Source organism: Pseudorca crassidens, chromosome 16 (genome assembly GCF_039906515.1).
Source record: "Pseudorca crassidens isolate mPseCra1 chromosome 16, mPseCra1.hap1, whole genome shotgun sequence".
Classification (NCBI taxonomy): Eukaryota; Metazoa; Chordata; class Mammalia; order Artiodactyla; family Delphinidae; genus Pseudorca; species Pseudorca crassidens.
The window spans coordinates 70,591,997-70,617,853 of NC_090311.1; the positions used below are offsets into that span (position 1 = coordinate 70,591,997).

General features: G+C 37.8%; 1 protein-coding gene across 9 annotated transcripts in view; it reads right to left on the reverse strand.

Moving 5' to 3' along the window:
- Positions 1-447: 447 nt before the first annotated feature.
- Positions 448-25,857, reverse strand: part of CABCOCO1 (ciliary associated calcium binding coiled-coil 1) — a 128,089-nt gene continuing 102,679 nt past the window's right edge. The window contains exons 6-8 of one of the 9 annotated variants that reach the window (XM_067710853.1): positions 8,421-8,543; positions 7,868-8,008; positions 448-888 (exon numbers count right to left, since the gene is read on the reverse strand). In XM_067710853.1, the coding sequence (XP_067566954.1) occupies positions 859-888; positions 7,868-8,008; positions 8,421-8,543 (294 nt within the window). In that variant the 3' untranslated portion in view covers positions 448-858. The other 8 variants (XM_067710851.1, XM_067710854.1, XM_067710852.1 and 5 more) reach the window with 8 other exon arrangements.

Sequence of the window (25,857 nt, forward strand, 5' to 3'; positions counted from 1 at the left end):
AAGATATGTTGTTTGACGAAAAAAGCAATGTAAAGAACAATTCAAATTGTGTTTTTTAAAAAAAGACCCCTCTATACAAGCATCCAATTGTTTAAATGGGCAAAAAATTGTTTACATGGGCAAACACTTTCCTACGGTCTTATGGTCTTACTGGAAGCTGTGGTTGCCTCATGGGAAGAGAAATGAAGGTACCTAGCTAGGGTGAAATTTATTTTTTTATTTTTTGGCTGCGTTGGGTCTTCGTTGCTGCTCTAGTTGCGGCGAGCTGGGGCTACTCCTCCTTGCGGTGCACGGGCTTCTCATTGCGGTGGCTTCTCCTGTTGCGGAGCACGGGCTCTAGGCGCGCGGGCTTCAGTAGTTGTGGCACGTGGACTCAGTAGTTGTGGCTCACGGGCTCTAGAGCACAGGCTCAGTAGTTGTGGCACACGGGCTTAGTTGCTCTGCGGCATGTGGGATCTTCCCGGCCCAGGGCTTGAACCCGTGTCCCCCTGCATCGGCAGGTGGATTCTTAACCACTGCGCCACGAGGGAAGCCCTGAAATGTATTTTTCATCGTCTACACTTTTTTCTTTTTTTGGTAACGGAGTGCACATATTCCTTTATCAACAAAATTAATTTAAAGAGCAGAGACTGTGAATTAGCTACTGCCACTACAATTGCTCTTTCTCCTATCATTATTAGATGTTACAGCTAGGCTGCCTCAGGGATCCCTGGGCTGCTCCAACATGAAAGATGTAAGAAAACAGGGTGGCAAAGTAGTTACCACGGGAGGATGTATCAATCCACAGGTTCCAGTGGAGAGACAGAGATGGCTGGGAATTCTGGCAAAGAGGCTGATCCAATAACTGGACAGTGGGTATTAGGGATGGGCAGTGGTTTTTGGGTTATCCTAGGAGGTAAACAGAAACCAAACCTTAGAACAAACATCCTTTAAAACGAATTTATTGAGTTCTCATGACTACCTCAAAAATAAGTATTATCCTCATTTAATAGATGAGCAAGTAGAGGGTGAGCAGCCTGTCCAAAGTCACACACAAGTCAGGTGACGCTACCTGGAAGTCTTACTCCAGAGGCAGGCTTTCGGCACGCTTATAGGATATTGTCTTTGTGCAGCTTTTAGGGACCTTACTGCTATTTGTTATTCAGTTTTAAACTCTTGGTACCCTTGCTCAATATAAGAATTCTTTATTGGAAATGGAGGTCCACTCTGTGCCAACGATTGCATTTGAAGCTGTGTTTGGTGATTTCAAGAAGCTCCTTTATTCCCTATTTGTGGGTTCTCTAGTTTCGCCTCTATTTTCTCTGGAACAAGACTGCCTGCCGAAATCAAGACTTGTGAGCCCTCCTAGTGATCTCCTATGGCCGTCAGCATTTTCAGTTAGGAAGGACAGCTCAAGGAAGAAACATATCGGCGCATCTCCCGGCTTTCCAGACTCGGAACTTCATGAACAGTAAACACGGTTTCATCTTAAGGACTTCTCTTACTTTGATGATCAGTGTAGTTAAAAAAATATCACACGCTGCCAGATCTGTCTCGGCCCCAGATGAATACATTTTGGGCAAATCCCTTCGGTACAGATAGAGTAAGTGGGTAAGGTTATAGGACAAGGCCAGAGCACAGACAGAACATATTTGACCAAGTGCCACCCAGATGCAAATACATCTGGTTCCAGTATAAACTGGAAACTTCTTGGAAGAATGGTGCCCTCCTAGCAAGGCTCTACACTCTACAATACTCAGAAGTCTCAGAAATTGGGAAAGGGCCAAGGTAGTAGTTAATTTAGTTTGTCCAACTAGGGACAATCAGTCAGCAAATGGATATTTTCTTTTGAAATTATATTTTAATAAAGGTATTTAAAGGCTTGAGATGTTTTCAATCATTCTACTGCAATATAATGGTTAATTTTAAGAGCTCTGTGAGTTTGATTTGTATTTAAGATTTTTACAATCTATATATAGGTTGGTCTTTAATAACCATTTATACATTGCTTCTTTTTATATAGGTCATGTATTCTCCTGGGAGAGTAACAAGATTAGAAATAACAAATACAGTACAGAATAAAGTGCTTCAAACTGCATTATATAATTTCATAAAATTGGTTTCACACTGAAACATTTAAATAAGAAAACCAACTGATTTAAGGAGGAAAAAAACCCCTAGTATATGCATTTGAATTGCTATTGTTTAGCAAGTTTTATCCTCAGCAGTGTGGTGGTGGTCTATGTTCATAAAGCTTCAGCAACGTGGCAGTTCATTTGGGTCAGTGTGGATAAAATTATTATGTTTTTTCTTTATTTTAAAAAGTTGTGAAGCTGATTAACATTTACTAGTCAAAATGTCAAAGGAGTATTGTAAAAGTCATTGTATTTTTATATATAATTCTCCAAACTCTTATATACAAAATGTTCTTATTGCACACAGTGTAATAAATTCAGAGGCTGTTATGGGACAGGAGGTAGCAAGATTGGGGCCAATACTTTTCTAATTAGTTAGGATAATAAAAATTGGGGCTTGCTTTTCCTCTCCCAGCTAAATGAAGGCGATCTGGTGCTCTAGAGAGTCTATTATTCTGGCTGGTTTTGTTTGTTTCTGTGACGTTTAGCATCACTCTCCTTGTTTGGAGCCCTCAGGCCTTTTTCAATTTTTCTGTTCGTGCATTAAAGGCCTCTTCCTGTATTTGCAGCTTTTCGTTTATCTTGGTCTGTGAAGACAGTCATAAAAAAGTGGTTAGGATGGAGCTATCTTTCGCTGCACATTGTCTTTGTGGTTTTGACATACTATAGTGCCTAAAGACAGACATTATCCCTCACACACCTTCCTGTTTTGCAGACATAGCCGTGTTTCAGCCTGTAGTGATGTGATAACACTTTATCATATTTCTCTGCACATTCCCAATGTATAGCATGTCTGCTATGAACAGGAAGTGGTATTTGGACAGCCATTTTTCACATAGCCTTGTGTTAGAAGATAGGCTAATTTATCTGCATTTTCAGACAGACTTTACCAATAAGCACCGAATCAGAATAACTGCTCTAGGCTCAGTTATTGCAGTGTTGTTGGTACTGCCACCCCTTTGCAATGGATGTTTTTGTTTCCTGCGTAATACATTCTAAATGAGATCCCAGAAACCTTCTGTTGTGAAATAACAACACAAATAATTTCACAATTAGAATGATTCTCATAATTAAAGAGTATTCTTCACACATATAACTCCTGGAATTATGCCACTTTGTGGTACAGTTTTGGTAGAAAAAAGTAAGCAGTTGCTGACAGGTTTTAGTGTTTGCAGTGGCTGTGATAGCATTTAGCTTCTGGCAGAGATATTCTGTGGACTAACATTGCTACCTGCATAATTCCAAAAATATTTTCACAGTATCTGAACATGTGTAGCCCTGGAAATGCCTTCCTTTTTTCATGATGGGCTATAAAACTATGTATAGAGAAACCAGTGGTGGGGCATGGTAAAACTGGTGTTTTTGTTGAGGTGATTTAAAATAGTTGACAAGTGTATGAGGAGTAGTTCATACACATAAATGTTAGTAAGTAATTTGAAGTTTAAAATATTAATATCTATAACCTAATTTGAGGACATCAGGGTAACTGTATTTTGAGAAATGTACTATTTTAATTTATATAGAAGAAATTTAAAAAATCAAATACTGTTTTTGGTCCAGATGTAACTTCATTCTTATTTCTTTATTTATAAATGTAATTATAACAGGTAGTTTTCAAAGGTCCACCTGATTGCCTTATCTGATGAGATTTTCAGTTCAGAGTTGCTATTTCTTTTTTTGCGGTACACGGGCCTCTCACTGTTGTGGCCTCTCCCGTTGCGGAGCACAGGCTCCGGACGCGCACGCTCAGCGGCCATGGCTCACGGGCCCAGCCGCTCCGCGGCATGTGGGATCTTCCTGGACCGGGGCACGAACCCGTGTCCCCTGCATCGGCAGGCGGACTCTCAACCACTGCGCCACCAGGGAAGCCCAGAGTTGCTATTTCTGAAAAGATCACACTGGTGTCAATAATTCTGGGTTCTCGTGTGAATATCGATCTTTTTTGGCTCAAGTTTGATTATCAAGCCCTGGGGTCAAGTCTGGCCTCTAGCTTCTCATCTTTTCCTTTCTTGGTGGCTGGGTGAAGGAGGCAATGAGGGATGAACATGGTCCTCCGGGTTACAAAAGAACTGTCATATTTCAGGGGCCACTAATCCCCGCAGGCATAAAATTGGAAGAGCTGAAAGGAGCCAGGGTCTAGAAGTGTGGAGACCTAGGGATTAGTTTAGCTCTGTGGCCTTGGGAAAGCCACTCAACCACCTTTAGTTCTTATCTGAAAAGTTAAGTAGTTTAAAATTAAGTATGTTAAATTTCATGTATGTTAGCTTTTAAATTCATAATTCCAACTCCTAATTTTGTGATATATTCACCGACGTTATACTACTTCATTAATAGGATGTTGTGATATGTTTTAAAAATAGATTACTTCTGCTTCTTTAAGGCATGCATATATTAGACCATACAGGGAATGAAATGGTTTGAAGAAATGATCTTGTTACAATTCCAAAGGATCGGGAAGCACTGCTCTAACTAGACAATTGACTCTCCCCTCTTTCAATTAATGTATTCTATATCCACCAATAATCTCATTTCTTTTCAACTAAGAACAGATGTATTATCATCTTCCAGCTTCTGTTTCACTGTCTCATCAAGGTTTTCACATTAACCTGGAGGTCTTTCTGGTATTTCACTGAGACAGAATTCACCGACACAAGTGTGTGCTCTGGGGAAAAGGCTCCTGAAGGTCAGGTGCACACCTGCTAGAGCTGACAGAGGGACATGTCTCAGATCTCTAGACCATGGTGATAGGGCGCTAGATGACAAGACTCCCCGTCTGGTCAAGAACAGGTTGTCATTGGTCTATGGTGTCTCCGTGTTAATCCTCAGAACACTGCTGACCAGACATGCTATCCTACAACCCCCAGGATAGGGTATGGTTCTACTTCCTTTTAGGAAAGAATGGAAAATCCATGACCTGAGTTCAATACCCTTTCAGTGATCACTCCTTGAGGTGATTTCCCACTCAGCTTTTCTAACCTGGAAATTCAAGTTGACCTAAAAATACCTACGGTCCCAAGATGGCAAACTTCCCTCAAGGTTTTCACATTATTTTGCTTAGACAGGGCCAACAGCCAACATTTAATGAAAGAATTTAGTGCTAGCATTCATATTTCTCTGAAATATAATTCTTTAAATATATTAAGGTTTGCTCCATTGGGTATAATTTTTATTACACAACTCAGGGCCAAACTAATTTCATTTTGAATGTATCTTTAAAATTAAAATACCTAAACTATATAAGCTTAAAATGTTTGCTCTATTCAGTATAATTTTAATTAACATCTCAGGGCCAAGATAACTTCATTCTTAATAAATTTCTAAACTTATAAAGTGAGTCAATGGGAAAGTAAGTAGATTAACATAAAAAATTTAAGGATTCACACTATTGTCAGAAATTTCTGAACTACAGAAAGTGAAATATGCCTGTAACCATGCTGGAGGAGAAGCTCTGAAAAAACTGTACTTAAAACATGAATTCTCTACTGCCTTTTCCTACAAAAATTATAATAAGAGTATGATTTTTAAATAAAGAAGGAGAAAAAACTATTGGAAAATTTAAAACATTTTACAAATAATAATTCATTAAATGTTCCTACAGCAAGTCAGTGTCTTCAAAAGGTTTATATACGCTGACCACTGACAAGTGGCTACCTTTGAACAGCGATGAGATAGTTTTAAGAGCCAGGAACACTGGAAGGAGGTTTTAGAAGTGGAAAATAACTTACCCATCTAAAACAGGGGGAGAAATTTAGGTAAGCAGAGCGCAATTACCCGACTTGGAATTTGACCAAGACACAAGAGTAAACACTGAAAAAGTGCCACACCACTGGAGTATTAAAAACCAAAGTAGTCTGGTCGTGATATTAGACGTTATGTGGTTTCTGTGGATAACACTGGAATTAGAACTAGAACCCAGTTCACAGCTCCCAATCAGCGCCTTTCATCAGTTTCTGACCCTGGAAACCCTGGACAAATGACAATCTTTCTGTGTCTCTAAGTTTTCAATTTATTTATCAGGTAAGTGCCTGCCTAATTCGCATGGAGTTTACTAGGACTTTTGAGAGAAAATATATAAAGGGGTTTGCTATCTTGAAACACTGTATCAATTCACATCACCATGCAATTTTATTGAAAAATTGGCAATAATTTGGCCCAGGCTAATGTCCACGAATCTACTTAACGTGGAAATGATCAAGGCACCTGAAAGATCTGTGTCCCTCACCTCTGGTCCAAGTTCTTTCTATGCCTAATTACATTTAGATGAGCCAGCTAATGGACTTCCAAGCTCAGTAAAGATGGCTGCAGGCCAGTGGGACAATAACATACACATATAGCAATCATATTCTTTCTGCTATAGAGAGTAGTGATATAAATGCTGCAGGCTTTAATTTAAAAAAATTTTTTCAATGAATAGTTAAAAACATACTGCTCACTACATGGAACATGGCCTTGGTAAAGATGTTTTCAATTTTGGGGGCCTGCAAACAATTCTATTACTGTCTAGTAGTCCTTCGGTGATAATTTCAGAGCCGCAGGATCACAAAGGAGCCCAGGGCCATGATTATACATAAACTATATTTAGATGAAATGTTATCAAATCTAAAAAGGAGATATGTTCTGAACTTAGCTTAGTTCAACTGCATTCTGCCCTTCTACACAGTAACCAGTTATTACATTCATAGGGTTGTTAACAATAAAGCTTTGTGTAAAATGTGTCCTTTCACTATTTCTGGTAAACACTAAACACCCCTTATTAAGCCGAGGACTTTGGCTGGTTCTGTTGGCACCGAATCATTAAATATTCATGTAAATAGCACATTAACATTTGACGATCAAACAACTAACAAGGTATGCTATTGCCAAGCTAATCTTTTGCTCCTTCTAAATTAGTTGTTAATACAGTGTGCTTTTATATATAGTCTCATGTCCAGAAAACAACTAAATCTTTCCCTGAGATGCATTCATATTTTAAACATGCAGTATGTCGTCCTACTGATTCATTGTTATTGCCACAAGAAATTATAAATCCTCTCAAAATATGGAAATCACTCATTTAATCATTTTGCCTAGGAAATGATGCACGCCTTTGTGTTGAGGTAGAAATGTTTTGTTTGTTTGTTTTCGGATGGGGAAAATACATTAAGCGTAAAACTTAGCCAACTGATTCATCATTGGCAGTTGCTACTGAGATGGCTGTTGCCATCACCATTTTCATGCAGCCATTGGTGTCAGTGATAACACCATTAATATACATAGCCATTAGCTCTTAGTGGTATGTGAAAAGGAGCAAACCATCTGAGAAGGAGTTCAAAGATATGAAAGCCTCTCTGGAGGTATTTGGTGAAAGGTCTTAGCTAAGAATTATGGTCTGAGCTTTCGTGTTTACTATTTAGAAATGTTCTCCCATTACTCTTGCATGAGCAACTGCTTACAGTGTGACTGGGCATGAAGTCTTTATCATGTTATTTTTTGGGTCTCAATGCTGAATGATCTGTAAACTGACAATGCACCACGCTAGGTGCTGTTGGTGAATTTATTTTGTGATCTTACTGAGTCTCAGATGACTCAACTGAGAGTTACGTGGAGATGTTATATTGAACTCCTCCATCATCAGCGTCACTCTCGCTGGCAGAACGTGGGTAGTGTTTATAGACATTAAGGTTGAGGTTGGCTAATTAACCAGTAATAAAGTAAGTGAGCACACCATCAAGGCTGAGTACCTGAATGCTGATTAAACCATCAAGGCTGAGTACCTGAATGCTGATTAAAATGTCATCTGTGACTTGACCCAGCACCAATTTTATATCTTCAATGGTGAAACCAGCTAATGGATCAGTCTCTGAAGTATCAGCTTCTGGCTGGGACTCTTCAGGGCCTTGTTCTTGATTCAACCCCTAGAATATTAAAAGCAAACAACACTCAAGTGATTTCTGCAGCCTTTACTGATAGCAAAGGCTTCTCTCGGGTAGTTTTCTATCAGAAATGATGTCAATCTGGAAGGATTTTGATTTGACGTTTTCCTGCATTTTCATTATTCATGAGCATCATGACAAATCAAGTACTGCTGCTTTTACCTACTCTGGGGAAAATGAAGGTGGAGATCGGGGAAGATGGAGTAGAAGTCATTAAAATTGCTGAGCCACCCTCAGCTGGCCCACTTGTGAATCAACGCCAGAAGAAATATTTATATTTACCTAGGAAAAATCAGAGGGAAAGAAGATAGAAGAGCATTTTGTTCTTTCTCTCCTATCCTCTAGAGAATATAATGCTCAGATAGGGTGAATTAAGAGACACAAGGAAATGTACCTTCATTTCCATATCCAGTGTTGGAGGTGGCTCTATGAATGTTGAGTAAATATCAAATGAGATTCCTTCTTCTAGAGGATCAGGGAAAGCGTGACCTGCAGGCTTCACAACCTCTATCACTTGCTAGTGGGGAAGAGAAGAGCTGTATTATGACAAAGTCTTTGGTGAGTAACCACAATTTCAGGCAATATTTATAAAGTTCCAAGTCTATTGTTTTTTAAGTGCCGTTGCCTCTGAATTCTTGACGCCGCCGACCTCTTAGCTCTCTAGTGCTTTTTGTGCTCTGTACCTGATAACTTGTGTTTTACTTTCCCCCACTGTCTAATTTTTCTGTACCGTGGAGTTTAGAACTTCATTTTGTACTGCCTTGATCTTGAGTTGTTTCATGGGTCAGTGTCCCCTTCCTCCTGTCTACCAGCTCTCCGGAGGTCGAGACCATGTTTTAGATCCTCTGTGCATCTTCTCCAGTTCTGGCAGAGGGTTTCGTGCTTAAAACACTCAATAACAGCCTAATGGTGGTTGATATTACTCAGTAGAGCACAGCTGTTCTTGGAGACAATGGTGAAGTGGCCAAGAGAACCTGGTGACGAGGACAATAAAGGCTCTCAAGGTTAAGGTACATAGCCAGCATACAGTAAATCAGAGAGGAGATTTGCAAAGTCAAGCAGAAACACCTAGGGCAAGGCAAGACGCCACTGTGAGCATTTTAATAATTCTGTGGCAAGAGTGCCAACCAGAGGAAGAGTGACAGGTGGTCAACAGTGGAAATGAAACGAGTTAAAGAAGTCACCTTATACGGTGTCCATCTCACCATGACTTGGGGGAGAGAGCGGAGATGAGGGTACTGATGGCATTAAACATCTGATGCATCTAAACGGTTCCTCTTGCTCTGATTTCATGTTTAAAGGCAACATTCCAATTGTAATCTGTGCCTTCCCATCTCAGATGATCTATAGACACACCCAGTTGAGTGCTCTGATCTTCATGCCTGTTACATTCCTCACTGGAAATCAATAAATCCATGTTCTAGTTTATTTAGTGAGGTCTCCAGAGCTTGTTTTTGTGGCCCTAAGATGAAGCTACCCACTGTATGCTGACAGTCTTTAAGCCTACAAGTTTTAAGACAAAAATCTAGAAATGTGTAAACTCACCAAATAATTAGCATCCCATGGGGCCTGGAAACACCCTGAAATCATCACATTCATTTCTAACTTCTCTACAATATTTCAAATAAACTTACATGTTATAATACTTCATCTTTTACATATTAATATTTTTGATTTAGATAGGTTTTAGAATGAACTGGAGGCTAAGTTATTGCTTGGTCATAGCAATGTATTTTGCCTTGAATTCATATTACTAATTTTAATTTGATTTTATAGGAAGTTGCGCTTAGTATAAATATATAGAAGGACTGAAGTGTCGTAACGTTACAGTCAAGGCAATTTGGAAATCAAGAGATTTAATGATTGTCTTAAGGTCAAATAATTACTTGGTGACGGGGATGGAAGTTAAACCCTGGTGTGCTGACTTTGTGGCCGATGCAGTTTTCGGTAAACTGTAATATGTTATCATGTTGTCACATTTGTGGCAACTAACTAACATTCGTTAGTTTCCCAATACTAACTGATATTATTAAGCACTTAATCTTTACTCTATTAGGTGACATCATTCCAGATTGTCTATCTTAAGTTGACTAAATGTTAATCGAAATAGAAGATCAAAAACAATATGAGAACAATCCTTTTCTCTCTTCACTTTCATAAGATACTGTTTTTTTTCTGAAATGGGACATACAAGCATTTTCATCTTCCCACAAAATCATTTGTACCATTTTTTCACCACACTTCTTTTTTACCCTCCTGCATCTTATATTGCTCTTCATTTTACCAAGCTAGAAAAATGAAACGGCTAAATATATTTTAAATCCTCTGAAATATTATAGGTAAAATAAATAAGGTGTGTGTGTGTGTGTCTGTGTGTCTGTGTGTGTCTGCATGTGTGTGTATGTGTGTCTGCGTGTGTGTGTGTATGTGTGTGTGTGTCTCTGTGTGTGTGTGTCTGTGTGTGTGTCTGTGTGTATGTGTGTGTGTGTCTCTGTGTCTCTGTGTGTGTGTCTCTGTGTGTCGGTGTGTGTGTCTGTGTGTGTGTGTCGGTGTGTGTGTGTGTGTGTCGGTGTCTGTGTCTGTGTGTATGTGTGTCTCGGTGTCTCTGTGTGTCTGTGTCTGTGTGTGTGTGTGTCTGTGTGTGTGTGTGTCTGTGTGTGTGTGTATGTATGTGTGTGTGTCTGTGTCTGTGTGTGTGTCTCTGTGTGTCGGGGTGTGTGTCGGGGTGTGTGTGTGTCTGTGTGTGTGTGTCTCTGTGTGTCGGGGTGTGTGTGTGTGTGTGTGTGTGTGTCGGTGTGTGTCGGTGTGTCTCTGTGTGTGTGTGTGTGTCTGTGTGTGTGGTGTGTGTGTGTGTGTACTCCTCAGCTCCACATCACCCCTTCTTTGGTGGAGTGAAGCTCCTATTTATCCCAAGAACCTGAAGCTCTGACTGAGAGTTGGGCTTTTCTTTCCCTTGAATTTTACGAGTGTAGCTCATACAGCTATTCATTTGATTTAATTCATGCACAAAAGCTGGCAGTGCGAATTTCTTTACTTCAGGGTGTTTTGCATAATATCAATGAACCAAACCACAGCTACATTTTTCTCTTTCACAAAGAGTTACATTTGGCTACGTTAGTAAGATACCATAAGGGAAAGGAATGTCCCAATTTCAGATAAGGGTAAATATAAAGTCATTTCATTAGCAGTAAGAAGGTACACTGTCAAACACATAGTTTGAAATAAACATAGTGCCCAGAAGCATCATAGTGATTTTTTCCCCCATTAAGTAGCCTTTTTAAAAAACAAGTTGAAGGAAAATTAGAATCAATAATTGTGGTGAGAGCACAGAGCCAGCAAATATGTTTAAATGAAACCGTCTGATGCAATACTTTCTTTAAAAAATACAATTAGGCCTTTGTATTTTTTTTTAACAAAACCTCATGTTTTACAACATCACTGGTTCTGTAATAAGATCTATTTAAAACAGAAAGACATGGTCAGCTTTATTAAGTTAGATTTTCTGAAAGAACGTTATAATTTCCTCAAGTCTATGAATAGTTGAAGCAAATTAAATAAAGCTAGTTTTATAACTATTTTATACATTCCTGTAGAACTGTAATTGTCTCATATTTTTTCCTCAAAAGTATAATATGTTACCTCTTAAATCTTTAAAATAAAAACAGAAAAAGGATCAAGTATGTTTATTAAAAAAACACTCCTATTTGGGACTCTGATTTAGCAACCCCCTCTTTTAGTCTATAAGAGAATAGCACCCATAATCTTCAGATCAGAAAACAAAGAGAAAGACTTTAAGTGACTTGCCTGAGGCCTAATGCTGAGATTAAAAATCAGGAGTTTCTGATTATACACGTACATCATTTGGCCAAATGATTGGTTTTGCTTGACTTTCAAATACCTCCTAAATATTACTTTGAATGTAAAGCAATAAATGTGTTTCTCTTGCCATTTTTGAGCGCTTGCACACAAATGGATATAATAAAAACAATCATGTTGTTCCATGTGAATGCCATTTATATTTTTTCTGATAATGAGCAGACCATTTGAACTAAGGTGAGTACATTAAAAGCTCTAATAAAGAAGAGAATAGATTTCTAAACAGAATAATGAACTGTTAAGTGAACGTACAATAAATAACATCTACAGATGTGGTCGCTAGAAATTAGTTTTGCATAACTTACCAATATACATTTCCCCCAGATGTTATCTGTTACATGAAAATTAAGTTAGTTATAGTGTTCATTAAGTGCACATTGCATTAGTGTTATTTAAGATGGTTTCTAATCTGAGTTTAGTTGCATTGTGCCATGGTATTTAAAGAATATCAAGTAAATGGCTTTTTGGCATAATTTAATACTCATAAGTACAAAATTTCATCACCAAACATTATGTAGCTTTAAAAACATCCAAGATCTTTACTTACAAACCAAATGAAATCACTAGAGCTCTTTTAAGAATTTATATATTCAGTATGAAATGGACATTTACCATGGGAATAAATGATAGGAATTTTGAACCTCCTGGAACTAAGGACAGGGTCAGTTTAGGTCTGAAAAATACTTATAAGAATTAGAATCTGCTTCTAGATCTTATTGTATCTGAGAAGAAGTATAAAGATTTTATCTGAAAATTGTGTTACTGCATGTTTTCTTTTTCTACTTTATGTGTTAACATTGGTAGCATTAACTGTAGTTTATTGTTTTTGTTTGTTGTTTTCTTATTCTTTTTATTGTTATTTATGATTGTTTTTCTTTGAAAAAAGTGTAGGTGATTTGTGGGTTCTGTTTGTATCACTGAAACCTATGATTAAGATGGCAATTATCAACTTATTAAATTTAGTTATTAGGTTATTCAAAATACTAAAAATGCCATTGAGATGACAACTTTTTACTGTTTTGAATGGTAAAAAAAAAAGATAAATCTGTTAAACTCTTTTTGGGCTATAGACACATAAAAAACTGGTATGCTTCAAAAAGACACTTATTTGGAATTGTCAGATGATGACTTCATATATAAATCAAAACTTACTACAAACTGTCAAAGTTTCAGGAAGAAAACTTTATGGCAAACTTCTCCCAATACTAACTAAGGAAAAAAAAGCACAAAACTTCCTGTAATGTTTTAACTATTTTCTCTCCTTGAAAAAAAGGCACTACTCATTTGCAAGTCTAATTAAGAAGTACTGTGTCATTTTGGAACATTTTAACACAAATTGTAACCCACTGCCCACAATATACTACACATAAAGTAACAACACATGAATGTCACCTGCAAAATGCAATCAACTCTGGTAATGTCATACTGAAGCCATAAATTTAAAATCAAAAGAGGAAATTCAAAAGCTGAGATTATCAGAGAAACTAAAATTAATCCATTTCTAAAGTGTTTTTCTTTTGTGTTCAGGCCATTTCAAACTTCTTAACATACCCTATAAATGTAGAAGATCAATTCTGCTACAAGAGTCCTCGTCCCCCTTTGCCTTTTTGACCTGGAAATAAATTCGCAAATGCAGCACATTAATTTTCTTTCCTATGCTTAATATGCAGTATTTACGTTTTGAAAGGTTCAAAATGTTGCCAGGCTTCTGCAGGGTATGAATAGACATCTAATAGCAACTTCTATTTTTTTTCACAGCATACTGGTAGTTTGAACATTTATAACTTAGTGGAGCTCTGAGACCATCAGATTCACAAGCTAATCACCTAGACAGTGAACCGTAACACAGTACAACAAGTGAGGACAGGAAATGAAGACTACCCCGTCCAGCTGAAGCTGCAAAGACGAATTTAAGTTGGCGGGCCCCAGTAAACCAATTTGCAATCTGGCTAGGGCACTCCAGTTAACACCTTGTGCCCATTTTATTTGTATCTCTTGATTTGATCTTGTTTAACATGGGCTTGATATTTTTTCTAAAAAAGTTAGATAGTTAAACTGATTCCAGAGTATTTAAGACATCTTTAGTATTTCTAAGTGTACTTCTGCATAAGAAAACACTATAATTTGAAAAGAAACACTATAATTTGAAAAGAATTCGAGTACTCCTATCTTAATGACCTCAGACAACAAAATCCTCTCTAATGAATTTGAAAAAGGGTACCTTCTTGTAATGTAAATACAATTTAACAGGAAAAGATGCTTTGATCTGGCTCTGGTGCAAACACTTCGTGAGAGCTAGAACAGTACTTCAAATGCCCAGATTTTCTAAAGACGGCAATAATGTGGAAGATAGACCACTGAATGATAGGCTTTAGACTTGGCTCTATTCCTAATTGTGTGATGCTAAGAAATCCCTAGGCCTCAGTTTATTTATCTGTAAAAGGAAGGTAATGATAATCGCTAGCCGTGTACTTCATCGAATTGTTTCAGGGTACAAATTAGATAATGTGGGTAAAAATGTTGGGAGTTCTTCAAAGGGAAAGTATTATTAAACCCAAAGGTGTATTATTTTTATCATTTATAATTACTGTTATTATTGAAAGGATCATCTTTCTAATGCCAGCACTGGAAGACAGATTAGATAGAGTAGCCATGCTGGGGATACTGGTTCATGCTATTTCTATATTTAATTGTTAACATCGCCCAAGCAATCCAATTAACTCAGAAGAATTTGTCAATGAGGACACATCATCACCCTGTTTCCATATAGTCTCAATTTTTAAACTCTCAAACATATATCCAATGCCCTTTGATTTAACCAATTCCTCGGATCCAAACAACTTCTCCTTTGGGACTAGCATGACATAATTAGGTAGTTAGGTGGCCTGGTCAGGACTCCTGCAAACCACCTCATTTAGAAAAGGAGAGTGTTTATGCCCAACTTCCAAAATTAGAAAACCTGCTTCTCCCCTCCCCCACAATTTATCACTCTTTTTATCTTTTGTTTTTCAGCATCCAATGTGGCCTGTGGTTTCCCAGATTGAGTTCAATTCAAATATGATTTCCTTTAACAAATTTCGTCAAAAGCAAAGTTAGGGCAAACATTCAACATGTCTTTCTTGTGAAAATTGAAATACCAGAGCTCTTACAACTACTAAGTTCAACATTGTACTTAGTTTCGATTCTTGAATTGACCTTATCTTGCAACTTCCTCAGGGTGAGAGACTGAAAATACAGTTGGTTCCACTAAAAACAGTTAGAAAATAACTAATTCTTTTCAAAAATATCTTCTAGAAGCCACTCAGGGTATATTTGTTTAGCTTACTAAGTTATACTCTAAAAGGCATATCCTTGAACTCAGAATAAAGTATTTCAAACAGTTCTGATCATGGGTGAATTTTTGTTTGGTTTCATCTAGGGTGTTCTATTTAAATTTGAGGTTTTTAGTATTTAAAATTGAGGAAATACTCTAAATTATCTCTTGTTTTAAGAATTGGGAAATCAGGTATCAGAATAATGAGTTATGCAATTATCTTTGTGGAGAGCCTATTTTGAAATATAAATTTAAAATTTTGATTTTATAAATGTTGCATTTTAAATACATCTTATGGTAGCTTATGTGAAGATTAAGCTATTTCATGGCTTTTATACTTGATAATACTCTTTTTGAACAAGTACCTGTAATTTGCAGAAATTATAAGAGACTACAAATCATAATGGTTAGAAGAGAAACTCCAGTGGAAGAACCCTAAGTCCTTGGTTCTTGTCCTTCTCTTTTCATGGACTTCCTGTTATTTTCCCAATTTAAGTTATCTGAGTAAAATGAAGTTGAAACTATTTGGATAAAGGTATACATGTAATTTACTTAACTTCAAAGGATATGGATTGAACTGCACTTCAGCCCTGAAGACATCAGTTGAAAGAAAAAGAAATCTTAAAACTATATTGAAATTTATTTCATTTAGAAATATAAAGCTTTTTTGGCCTAAACTAGAATGTTTGTAAGTGCTATGAAATATTTAGAGAAGTCAACATAATATTATTATTCCTGACCTCTTAGACCCAAGATGTCTATTTTAAGTAATCTGACATTAAAAATGTGCTGACAAATATAGATTAAAAAACAACACAGGAAGTTGTAAATCAGTTGGTAAGCCTTAGCATCAAGGAAATAGGAGACCACGAAAATATACTCATTTACTTTAGCCAACCTCAACCTTAATTTTTAACTAAAAAAAATTTGCAGAAGGCATAATGTTTATATTTTGGATATTTTATTCATAGTTTGTATGTTTCCTTTTTCTCCAGTGGGCTCATAAATTATTACAAGGAAACATGTTGTCACAGCTATAAATATTTCCCTCTCTGCTTAGCTTCCGCCACCTCCCTCCCCCCCTCCTTTTTAAAATCTACACTAACTGATTCTGCAACTTTGGTCAGCAGGGCAGGATTTTCTTGCTTCAGAGGAAACTGCTGTTGATTACACTTATGTGCTCGGCATTCTACAAACAGGGCTCTTTTCAGGAAGCACCTAAGCCCTTCCTTCCATGCAGGGCAGCCCTTGTTGTGTACACAGGGGTGTCATTGTTTCAGTGACCTAAGAAGAGGCATGTCTTCCCCTGCAAAGAACAGCTCTAGGTACCCTAAAGTTCTGAGGCTTTTCATGGAATCTGAATTCTTGGAAATTAACTACGAAACTGACTTTGTGGACAATGGCGTATATGGCAATAGAATTTTATCAAAAAAGATCTTTCACCTATAAGCTGTAAATCATGCTAGTTTAGTTAAAAACAAACAAACTGAAATAACAGCAACTCTGAAAATTTTAGGTGGTATCTGTATTCCAGATTTGAATGTTTTAGAAATCTGGATTTTTTTTTTTCTGCTTAAATGTGTAGTCAGAGTCCTAGACTGGCTCTGTAGAGAGTACGTCTGAGATGTGGTTTCTTTATTTGTAAAATTAGGGGGTTGGACTAGGTCATCTCTAGTCTAGTTACAGATGTTCTATCCTATGTTACTATATTTCAAGTGGTTTTTTCTCTATTTATACAAGACTCACAGTCGCCAGCCTATACAGAACCTCAGATTCAGTATTTTTATGTCATGATGTAGAAGAATATTTGGATTACACACTCAGTACTTACTGGAATCTTAGACAGGCTGAAGCTTGTCCATTTATTTCTACTTAATTATCTTCTCCAAACCCGTTCCTCCTCCATTTGCTTTATCTCTCAGCTTCTTGGTTACCAGACTCAAAATCTTGAGGTTGTCTTCCGTTGTTAACTCTCCCTTGTCCCTAACATTAAATCAGTCACAAAACGTGTTGGGGGCACCTCCGTGATGTCTGCCAGACCTGCTCCCTTCTTTTTCATGACAATGCCCATTGGGTAGGCTTTGGCTCCAAGTTCTTGCCTTAGAGATCTTGAGCTCCAGCCACACTGGGCTACTTGGCTTGTGCCTGGCATACAGTGGGTGCTCAATCAATATTTATTATAAGAAAAAAAAAAAGCATAGATGGAGGTGCTTTCCCAGCCAGGGTCTTGCCTGTGTTACCTCCTCTGCTGGGAGGGCATTTCTCCCTCGTCCCTGTCAGCTGATATTCCATCTGGGTTTCCAGTCCAGCTCATTCACCTCAGTGACCTTTTTCTTGTGCTTCAGAGTATTTGCTTGTTCTTCTTATGGTACTTGTTACATTGTGCCCTGAATTACAGCCGTGGATGAGTGATCTCCCATCACTTCGTAGAAACTTCCTGAGGGCACGGACCATGTCTTACTGATCATGAGACCCCAGATCAGGTCTTTGTAGGCAGGAAGCATTCATTAGGTGTTGAGTCTTCCGTTAGGGTAACCATTCATTTAAAAATGTTCAGGGCTGCCAGTCTGATCAGCTCTGATTCAGTTTAAAAAGCTTGTCCTGAAAAATGATACCACTTGGAGAAGCAAATCTGATGGTTTATTGTTGCATCAGGGCAATGCCTGTATTTCTCAGTTGATGAATGGAGCCCTAGGGTATTTGTTTGATTAGCACAATGCCAAACACCTAAACGGCTTTTCACAGACTTGACTGTATTGCTTAAACTGACTAATAGTTGCCTTATAGACAAAGAGCAGTTTAAAATTCTGAAGAATTCCTCAGAGCTACCGCTCCCCCCGTGTAGTTCCTGATGGCAGTAACACCAGACAATTGTTAGACTTTCTGAGTTGCTTGACTCCAGGGGCCATGATTCACATTGCTCTCCATGGGTTGCCTGCCAGCACCCTCGACCCCCAAAACAATGTGAATGATACCCATTGGACTTGTGGCCGTGCTGGCCACCAGGAAGATGCACATTGATGAAGAAAAAAAGCAGCTCTCGTTCATAGGGAACTTGCTCTGAGCTTGGCATTGGGCTAATTAGAAAGCACATCACAAATATTAGGTCCTTCAATTCACAGTACGCTGTGAGGAGAGGTTTTATTGATCTCATGTTTTGGTGAAGAACCTAAAGTTCAAAGAGGTTAAGTAACTTGGTCAAGGTCACATAGTTAGAGAATGTGGAATTCCCTCAGAACTTGAACCCAGATCTATTTGACTCCAAAGTCCATGTACCCAATCCTTAGGGGCAAGTGAAACCCCACTTATGGTTCTTTATGGATTCCCCCAAAATGTTTCTCTCCAGTTTATAAGTGAGGAAATAGAAGTTCAGAAAAGTAAAATGATATATGCATACTAGAAAGCATAAGCATCTGAAAGCATAAGTTCTCAGGGAATTTCAGAAAGAGAATTTGTTCACTGGCTCCTCACAGCACCACAGCACATTGTTCCAAAATAAGCTAACAAAAGTAAGGCATGGAGGATTGAACTTTTTTTTTTTTAAAGATGGCAAGATATAAAAAGCATTTGGTTTATAAAGAAATCTGAGAACATGCTTAATTCATCTGAGTAAATAGGAAAGTCTAGGAGCATCAGTTTGCTTTTGGTGACTAAAACTGCATGTTCCTGATCAAATAGCGATTTGTCCTATTTGTTGTAATTGTAATTACTGTTTTCATTGGAATCACAGTTGTTTTTTTTCTTCTAGGAACAGGCACGCAGAAAAACAACCAATAACCTAGATAGTTAAAAAACACATTGAGAAATGGGTATGGCTGTGTGAACAAATCTCTTGTGATTATTCTTCCACTGTGTGCTGTAATGTACTTTAAATCCATTTCCATATTTCTAATTAACACTTAGCTCCGAAAAACTTTCTGGAGGCCATTTACATGACAAATGGGGGAAAAAACAAATTTGCTTTATCAGAAAATTGACTATAGACTATTTTGGTGGCTTTTATTATTTTTACATTTTAATGATTAAAATTAAATATAGCCCAGTGACTCACGACAGAAGACAGTGAAATAATTTTCATGACTGATATAATTTTAAAGTCAACCTGGGTGAATAAGATATTAGGTCTGTTGTGGACGACTTTCATTGTCCGTCCTGCGGCTCTAGTTTCTGATCAGTTCCAACCATTTCATAAAAAGAATTAGACAGCTGTGCCGAGTTACTTCTCTAGCACAAGGCCATGGTGCTTTGGCTTTATCTCAACAGCTGTCCTATAGGGACTATATAGTGCTGCTTCTGTCCTGCGGATTTTAGGCCCCTATTTCCATAGTTTGAATCTTTCATTTCTTTGAGTGAGAAACAGAGAATGCACAAATATTATTTTAAAATTCTTTGCACCAAAAAGACCTATGTCGTCTGCTACACTGAAACACTGTCATTGTCACAAGCAAAAGGCATAACTGCAGCTCTCTGAGGATGCTTATTCATCCATGGTCCCCCAGCAAGGGCCGCTGTCCTCATCTAGAACATGGGGGTAACAATAGTTACCCACTGCATGGGTTTTAGTGAGGATTAAATCAATGTGGGTAAAGCACCTACACAGTGCCTGGCATGTCGGAAGAGCTTAAAAGTGTGAAGCTTGTTTTTAGTTTTAGATTTTCATGTCACATACTTAAGTCTACAATAAACAAAGCCTAAACAAAGCTCTTTGAGGGTAGGGACTTGGTCTGTTTTGTTCCCTACTAGACTGCCTGGCAGGTGACTGATAAACAGTGGGAAAGTAATAAATATTTATTGAATAATTGAAGGTAGGAAATCACTGTGGTCTCATATGGTCAGTAAATCATTCTATTACTATTTCCCCCTGTTATGTAGTCTATTGACATAGAGGGTGCCAAAGTTTATGAAACGTTTTCTGTATCTCTCCCCTGCCCTCCCACTATGACCTATAACTCAGGCTGTTCCTCACCTGGGTGTCCAGCCTGGCTCCTTGACTTTACATTTCCCTGCAGTGCTAATGGTTAGATCCTTCCAGGGGGTGTCCATGGAATTATGCAAAATGAATAGATTGTGGCAGTAAGACCAGAATACTAGGATGAGTGTAGCGTGTTCCCTGACGAGGCAATTATTCAGGCCAGGAAAACCCTTGAAGGATCGTTCTGGTTTTCACACTTGTATGAACACAGCCTTGGTACGAGGGGTTGCTAATGAAGCCGGAGAATCTGGCCCAGCATGTTAATTTACTCGATCCAGGGAACTTCTGGGTATTTATAAATGAACTCTGTACACTAGGCAACTGATATTTAGATGAGAAAATCAGAAAACAGCACGTGCTGTAATATAGTGCTTCAATAGGTTGTGATATAAATCAACTTTAACAAAGCTAACATCATTTAAGTAATCAAAAACAAGCAAGGACAATGAGCTACTGTTTCAAAATTCTGCTAAGAAACCAGAACTAACCCCTTTCAAATAATAAAGGTACATTGCAAAACTAAGTCATAGTATTAATTAGGTTAGTCTAATTAAATTATTCAATCTACAACTAGGCCTTAACAGATTCAGGATTGGAGTATCATTGGAAACATCAGCCCATTGATTATCATCATTGCCCTGGGAGAAGATGAAGGTTTGACCTCTGAAGGATTTGGAGTTCAAGGCATGTTCTGAAGAACACATAGAGTATCAAAATGTTATGAAAAGACATATTCTATTTCTGTAGCTTCTGTTTTGTTTTTTCTTTTAAATTTTATTTATTTATCTTTGGGCTGCGTTGGGTCTTTGTTGCTGCGCGCGGGCTTTCTCTAGTTGCGGTGAGCGGGCTTCTCATCTAGGTGGCTTCTCTTGTTGTGGAGCACGGGCTCTAGGCGCACGGGCTTCAGTAGTTGTGGCACGCGAGCTCAGTAGTTGTGGCATGTGGGCTCAGTAGTTGTGGCTTGCGGGCTCTAGAGTGCAGGCTCAGTAGTTGTGGCACATGGGCCTAGTTGCTCCACGGCATGTGAGATCTTCCCAGACCAGGGCTTGAACCCATGTTCTGTGCATTGGCAGGCAGATTCTTAACCACTGTGCCACCAGAGAAGTCCCTGTAGCTTCTGTTTGTATTTGAAAATTTTATTCTCGTTCGGCTCAGCAGTGATGGTAAATACTAAGAAATGACTGGGAAGATAATCTTTTACAGTAATTCTTTATTCCAAAAAACACCATTTTCCTTACAATTTATTGGTTTGTTTACTTGCTTATTGGTAAATAATTGGATACAGAAATATAGGATTGTAACTAACTTATTCCTTTGTCAGATCAATTTTCCTGTTGGTATATCATAAGACATTTTATTATTTTAACGAGAATTTAAAAGAAGTGTTTGCTGTTATATCTCTGAACTTCACCATCTCACTAGCATCTGTCAGATTTAATCAACTACAGGACTACCTTATAAAGATTACCTTATCAGAAAAAGTGTCATCTTGTGAGCTTAGGTGTGAGAATTGCAAAATAAAGCTGAGCTACACTAACAACTGCTGTGCTAATTTATTGTAAATTATGTTTGCAGAGATAAGACATGAGAAGTGTTTCTATTTAAATTCATTTCCTATTATTTTAACATAAATACCAAACAGCTCAACAACAAAAAAAGTGAGAACATAGAATATTCCTTAAATAGGTTCTGGTGACAGTGAAATTTATTTTCTAAGCTATCGGTACCAGTCATGTCACACTGTTCTAGGTGCAGAATCAGGCAGCACAATTAAGACAAAACATGGATGCTTCGAATGCTAAATGGAAACTGCCGATTGTCATGTGAAGAGTGATGATTTATAGGATATGAACTGGAAATAACTGCATAGCAAGCTGGTCTACAACAAAGCTTTAATTCACTGGGCTGACACTGTAAACTCATAATGTGTCGACCTGGCACCAGCTATGATAGATTACGGCTGCTCAGAACGCACAAGCATGTCCCTTTAATGAGCATTCTGGGAATCGTAGTTCAGATGACCCCAGTAAAAACAGCTATAATGGTTTTAACCAAGCTGGTTCTCTAAGAAACGAAAAAATCATGATGAGTCATTATATTATTAAAATTCAGAACTAGTTGGCAATGAATCACATGAAGTTATCACCTTTAAATCATCAGAGTATAAATTGGGTCCTATAAAGTACCATGAGTCTCAACGTATTTTTAACAAGACGAACCTCTTATATAAGCAAGATTTTATTATTATATTTATCATTATTATTATTAAAACTCGAGTGGAATTTAGTGCTCATAAAAGTGAAGGGCTAATGCTGCTAGCTTGAGCCAGAAAGAGTATAGGCCTGTATTTGTAGACTGCTTTATGTAGCCCTGCCAGTAAATTTCGACCATTCTTGTTCTTATGAGTCAATGCCAAACATGGGAATTTGTATGATTCTTAAAAAAATGTATTAGCGGATAGGCATGTGGTAAGAGGGCCCCAAATCTATTTTTTTTAACCTAAACTGGAAGTTGAACTCTAGTCTCGAGAACTAGTTGTAGGTCAACCCAACTATTTCATACTCCCGACCCCTTTAAAAAAAAAAATACATTGGATCTTTCAAAGAAACAGAGTGGAAATACCATTTAAGAGAAAAGTAAAAAGCCATTTTGCTGGCTTTGCTCTGATTTTCCGCTAGTAAGCTTCATGCTGTACCAGATCACATTTAAAAGAAGCTTTGCTTCTTGTGTAAGATTTAGATTTCAGTTCAATTCACTTGATCTGGGTGCATTCCATCCAGGCAGCCCCATCACAGGCAGGGTTTCTGCTCTCACAGGAGTCAGTCTGAAGGTGGAGTTGGAAGGCAGGGGGTACAAACACCTGTACAATCCATTATAATGATATGTGAAAATGGCTACAGTTAGGTTAGAAGAGAAGACTATTGGGTTAGTCACACTTTATTTACCTGACGACAGAATGACTGAATGATGTGCCGGTTAGGGAATAAGCCAGAGAGACAAGAGCAGAGAAGGGAAGGGCATGGTGGAGTATGTAGGTGGACACCATGTCAGCTAGCTACTCTTCGTAATAATCACCCAGAGGCAGAGGAGTAAGTGGCATTAAACCACCTTCGTATGAAAACATGTGAAAATAAACTTGGCTCTTGAAGAAATTGAGCATAATTGCTAATTACTGATAAAGACTACTTTAATAATAAAGAAGAACAGGACAAACACTGTTGTTGGTTGATGGTTATTTTTGCTTAAAATGTTTACAGTTGGAGGGACACAAATAGACCTCTGGTCACAGATTATGAAAAACACATTTGATAGCTAAATATAAAAAAATCCAAACATTAATAACTACTGACATTTATGTAGCCCTTTCCTCCCAAAGCCCTGGACAAACATTACTGACTATATACATACACAAGAATAGCACTGAAATACTGCTACTCTTGCAAGTGCCTAGATACTAATCCAAGACAAAAGTAGCAAATGGCTGATCTACTTAAATATAGGTCTGCAGAATATAGCTGTGCATTTAGAAATAAAAACTCAGACCACAGCACCTCCCTTCCAAAATGTTTACCATATTTTATTTCAACTTTATTGAATTACTGGGCTTTTCAAGCTCCATTCTCTTAGTAAGACACTAAGGTTTTGTATTTATTCTTAGATGCTGGTTTATGATTGTTGTACGGCAGTGATTACCAGGGCTAATGGCGCCTCCTTTCTGAGGACATCAGTTCTGACTCCTCAGTGCCTCCTAGCGTGAGGAGGGCTGATAGGCCAGTGCAACACAGGAGTGCCTCCTACGGAAGGGCGAGTTTTGTTTCACCACGAACCAAGATTGTTATTAGTTATCTGAGAAGAACTACCTGGCTCAAACAAGTTTCATTTATGAAACATTAGATTAAATGAACTGGTGCTGGGCTGCTTGGTGACACTGATTTAAAAGATGCCATGTTTGTTGTTAATTACTTGAACAAAGTGTAAATTACACAGCAATAATCATTTTTAAAGACCAGAAAAGAAAACGTTTAATGTACACTCTTAGGGCTCTTACCGTAAAATATTATTTTATTGCAACCTCAATTTGATTGCATTCTGGCAATGACAGAAATATAATTTAAATTTCTTGATGTTTCCTTTAACGATGTTATATTTTGGAAATTTTCGATTCAGGGATTATTACAAATCACTTGCTTTAAACTTTAACATTCCTTTCTCCTCTATAAATCCTATATATCTTCAAAAGTTCGGCTAAACTCCCAGGTCCTCCTTAAAACTTTCATAATTTTTTCAGCAAGTAAGGCACTCTATGTTTTTAAAACTCTTAATTATACAATCATTTTCAGTGTGCCTTTACTGAGTATGCACTATAAACCAGCACTGTCTAAGCCCTGGGTATTCAGGGATGATCATCAAATATTCCTCTACTTTCAAGGAGGTCACAATCTAGAGTGTGTGTGGGGGGTCTTGGTAGGGATGACACACAAGAAAATTGCTAGAAGTATATGTAGGGTGTTCTAGAAATAGAGAGGAAAGACAGCTACTTCATTCTGGTTGGAGGCAAGAGAGGAAGAGATTCAGGGAAACTGTAAAGGGGAGATGGTACCTGTATTAAGTTTTGAACGATAAATAGGAGTCAGCATGCAGATGCGGTTGACACAGAGAGAGAATCCCATACAGAAAGACACACAGACATACAGACAGGGAAAGTGCATGTTCAAAAGCAAAGAGAGTAGGAGAGCATTACAGGACAGGAGATGCACGTGGTGTTGGAGAAAGTTGGGGTCAAGTAGGCCTAGGTTTAGTTCCAGCTCGCACGTTTAAGTCATTTAATTTCCTATAAGCCTTAGGTTTTCCATCTGTCACATGGGGCAAGTAACCTTCTGACTGACAATCATCCAATTGGTAGAGCCCATTTTCTTGGGGATTTTGTGGGAACATATATCAGAGTCGAAAACGAGAACAATGGAAATAAGAGTTATCACGTTAAAGTCTAACAATGACAAAATGAAATTTTGAGGGGTGCTAATGTTTTAAGTATTTAAATGTTGTAAAGGTTTTAAATTTAAAATGTGATTTATAGTCTTTTAGAGTAAATCATGTCTAGACGCAAGTGTATATTTGTCTTTTGCTATAGCTACACTGAAATGATGCAGAAAAAAATAAAAAAGAAATCAAGGGATTTATTTTCCATATGTCCAAATAATATCCAGCAATTTTTAAAACAAGCTTAGCAAAAGTTAGAACAATGTATTTCCCCCATCATTTGCTGAGAGGAAGGCTGCTTGATTAATGTAATTAAAGGGTTGCTTGTAACTCAAGACTCAATTAAAAAAATAAATTTGGCCTTATTACTTTACTTCCAACTGGTGGTTTTCCTAGTGTGAGTTTTGAGCTAAAATCTGTGGCTGCTTGTTCATGACACATGAATTGTTTTAGCACATCCTTTCCCCTGCTGTGCATATGATTAAGAAAGCAGAGGTTAAATAGTGCAGCAAAGAATTGGGTAAATTCATTCTATTTTTGCTCACAGTGCCTTTTCGTCCCCCTCCCCCTATTTGGGACTGGAAGAGTTCAGAAACCTATTATCTCCTCCTGAAATTATTTAAGATGTGTTCTTAGGCTGAAAATGTAACTTCTCTCTATTAACGTTTTCTAGTACACTGATTTTGTGAT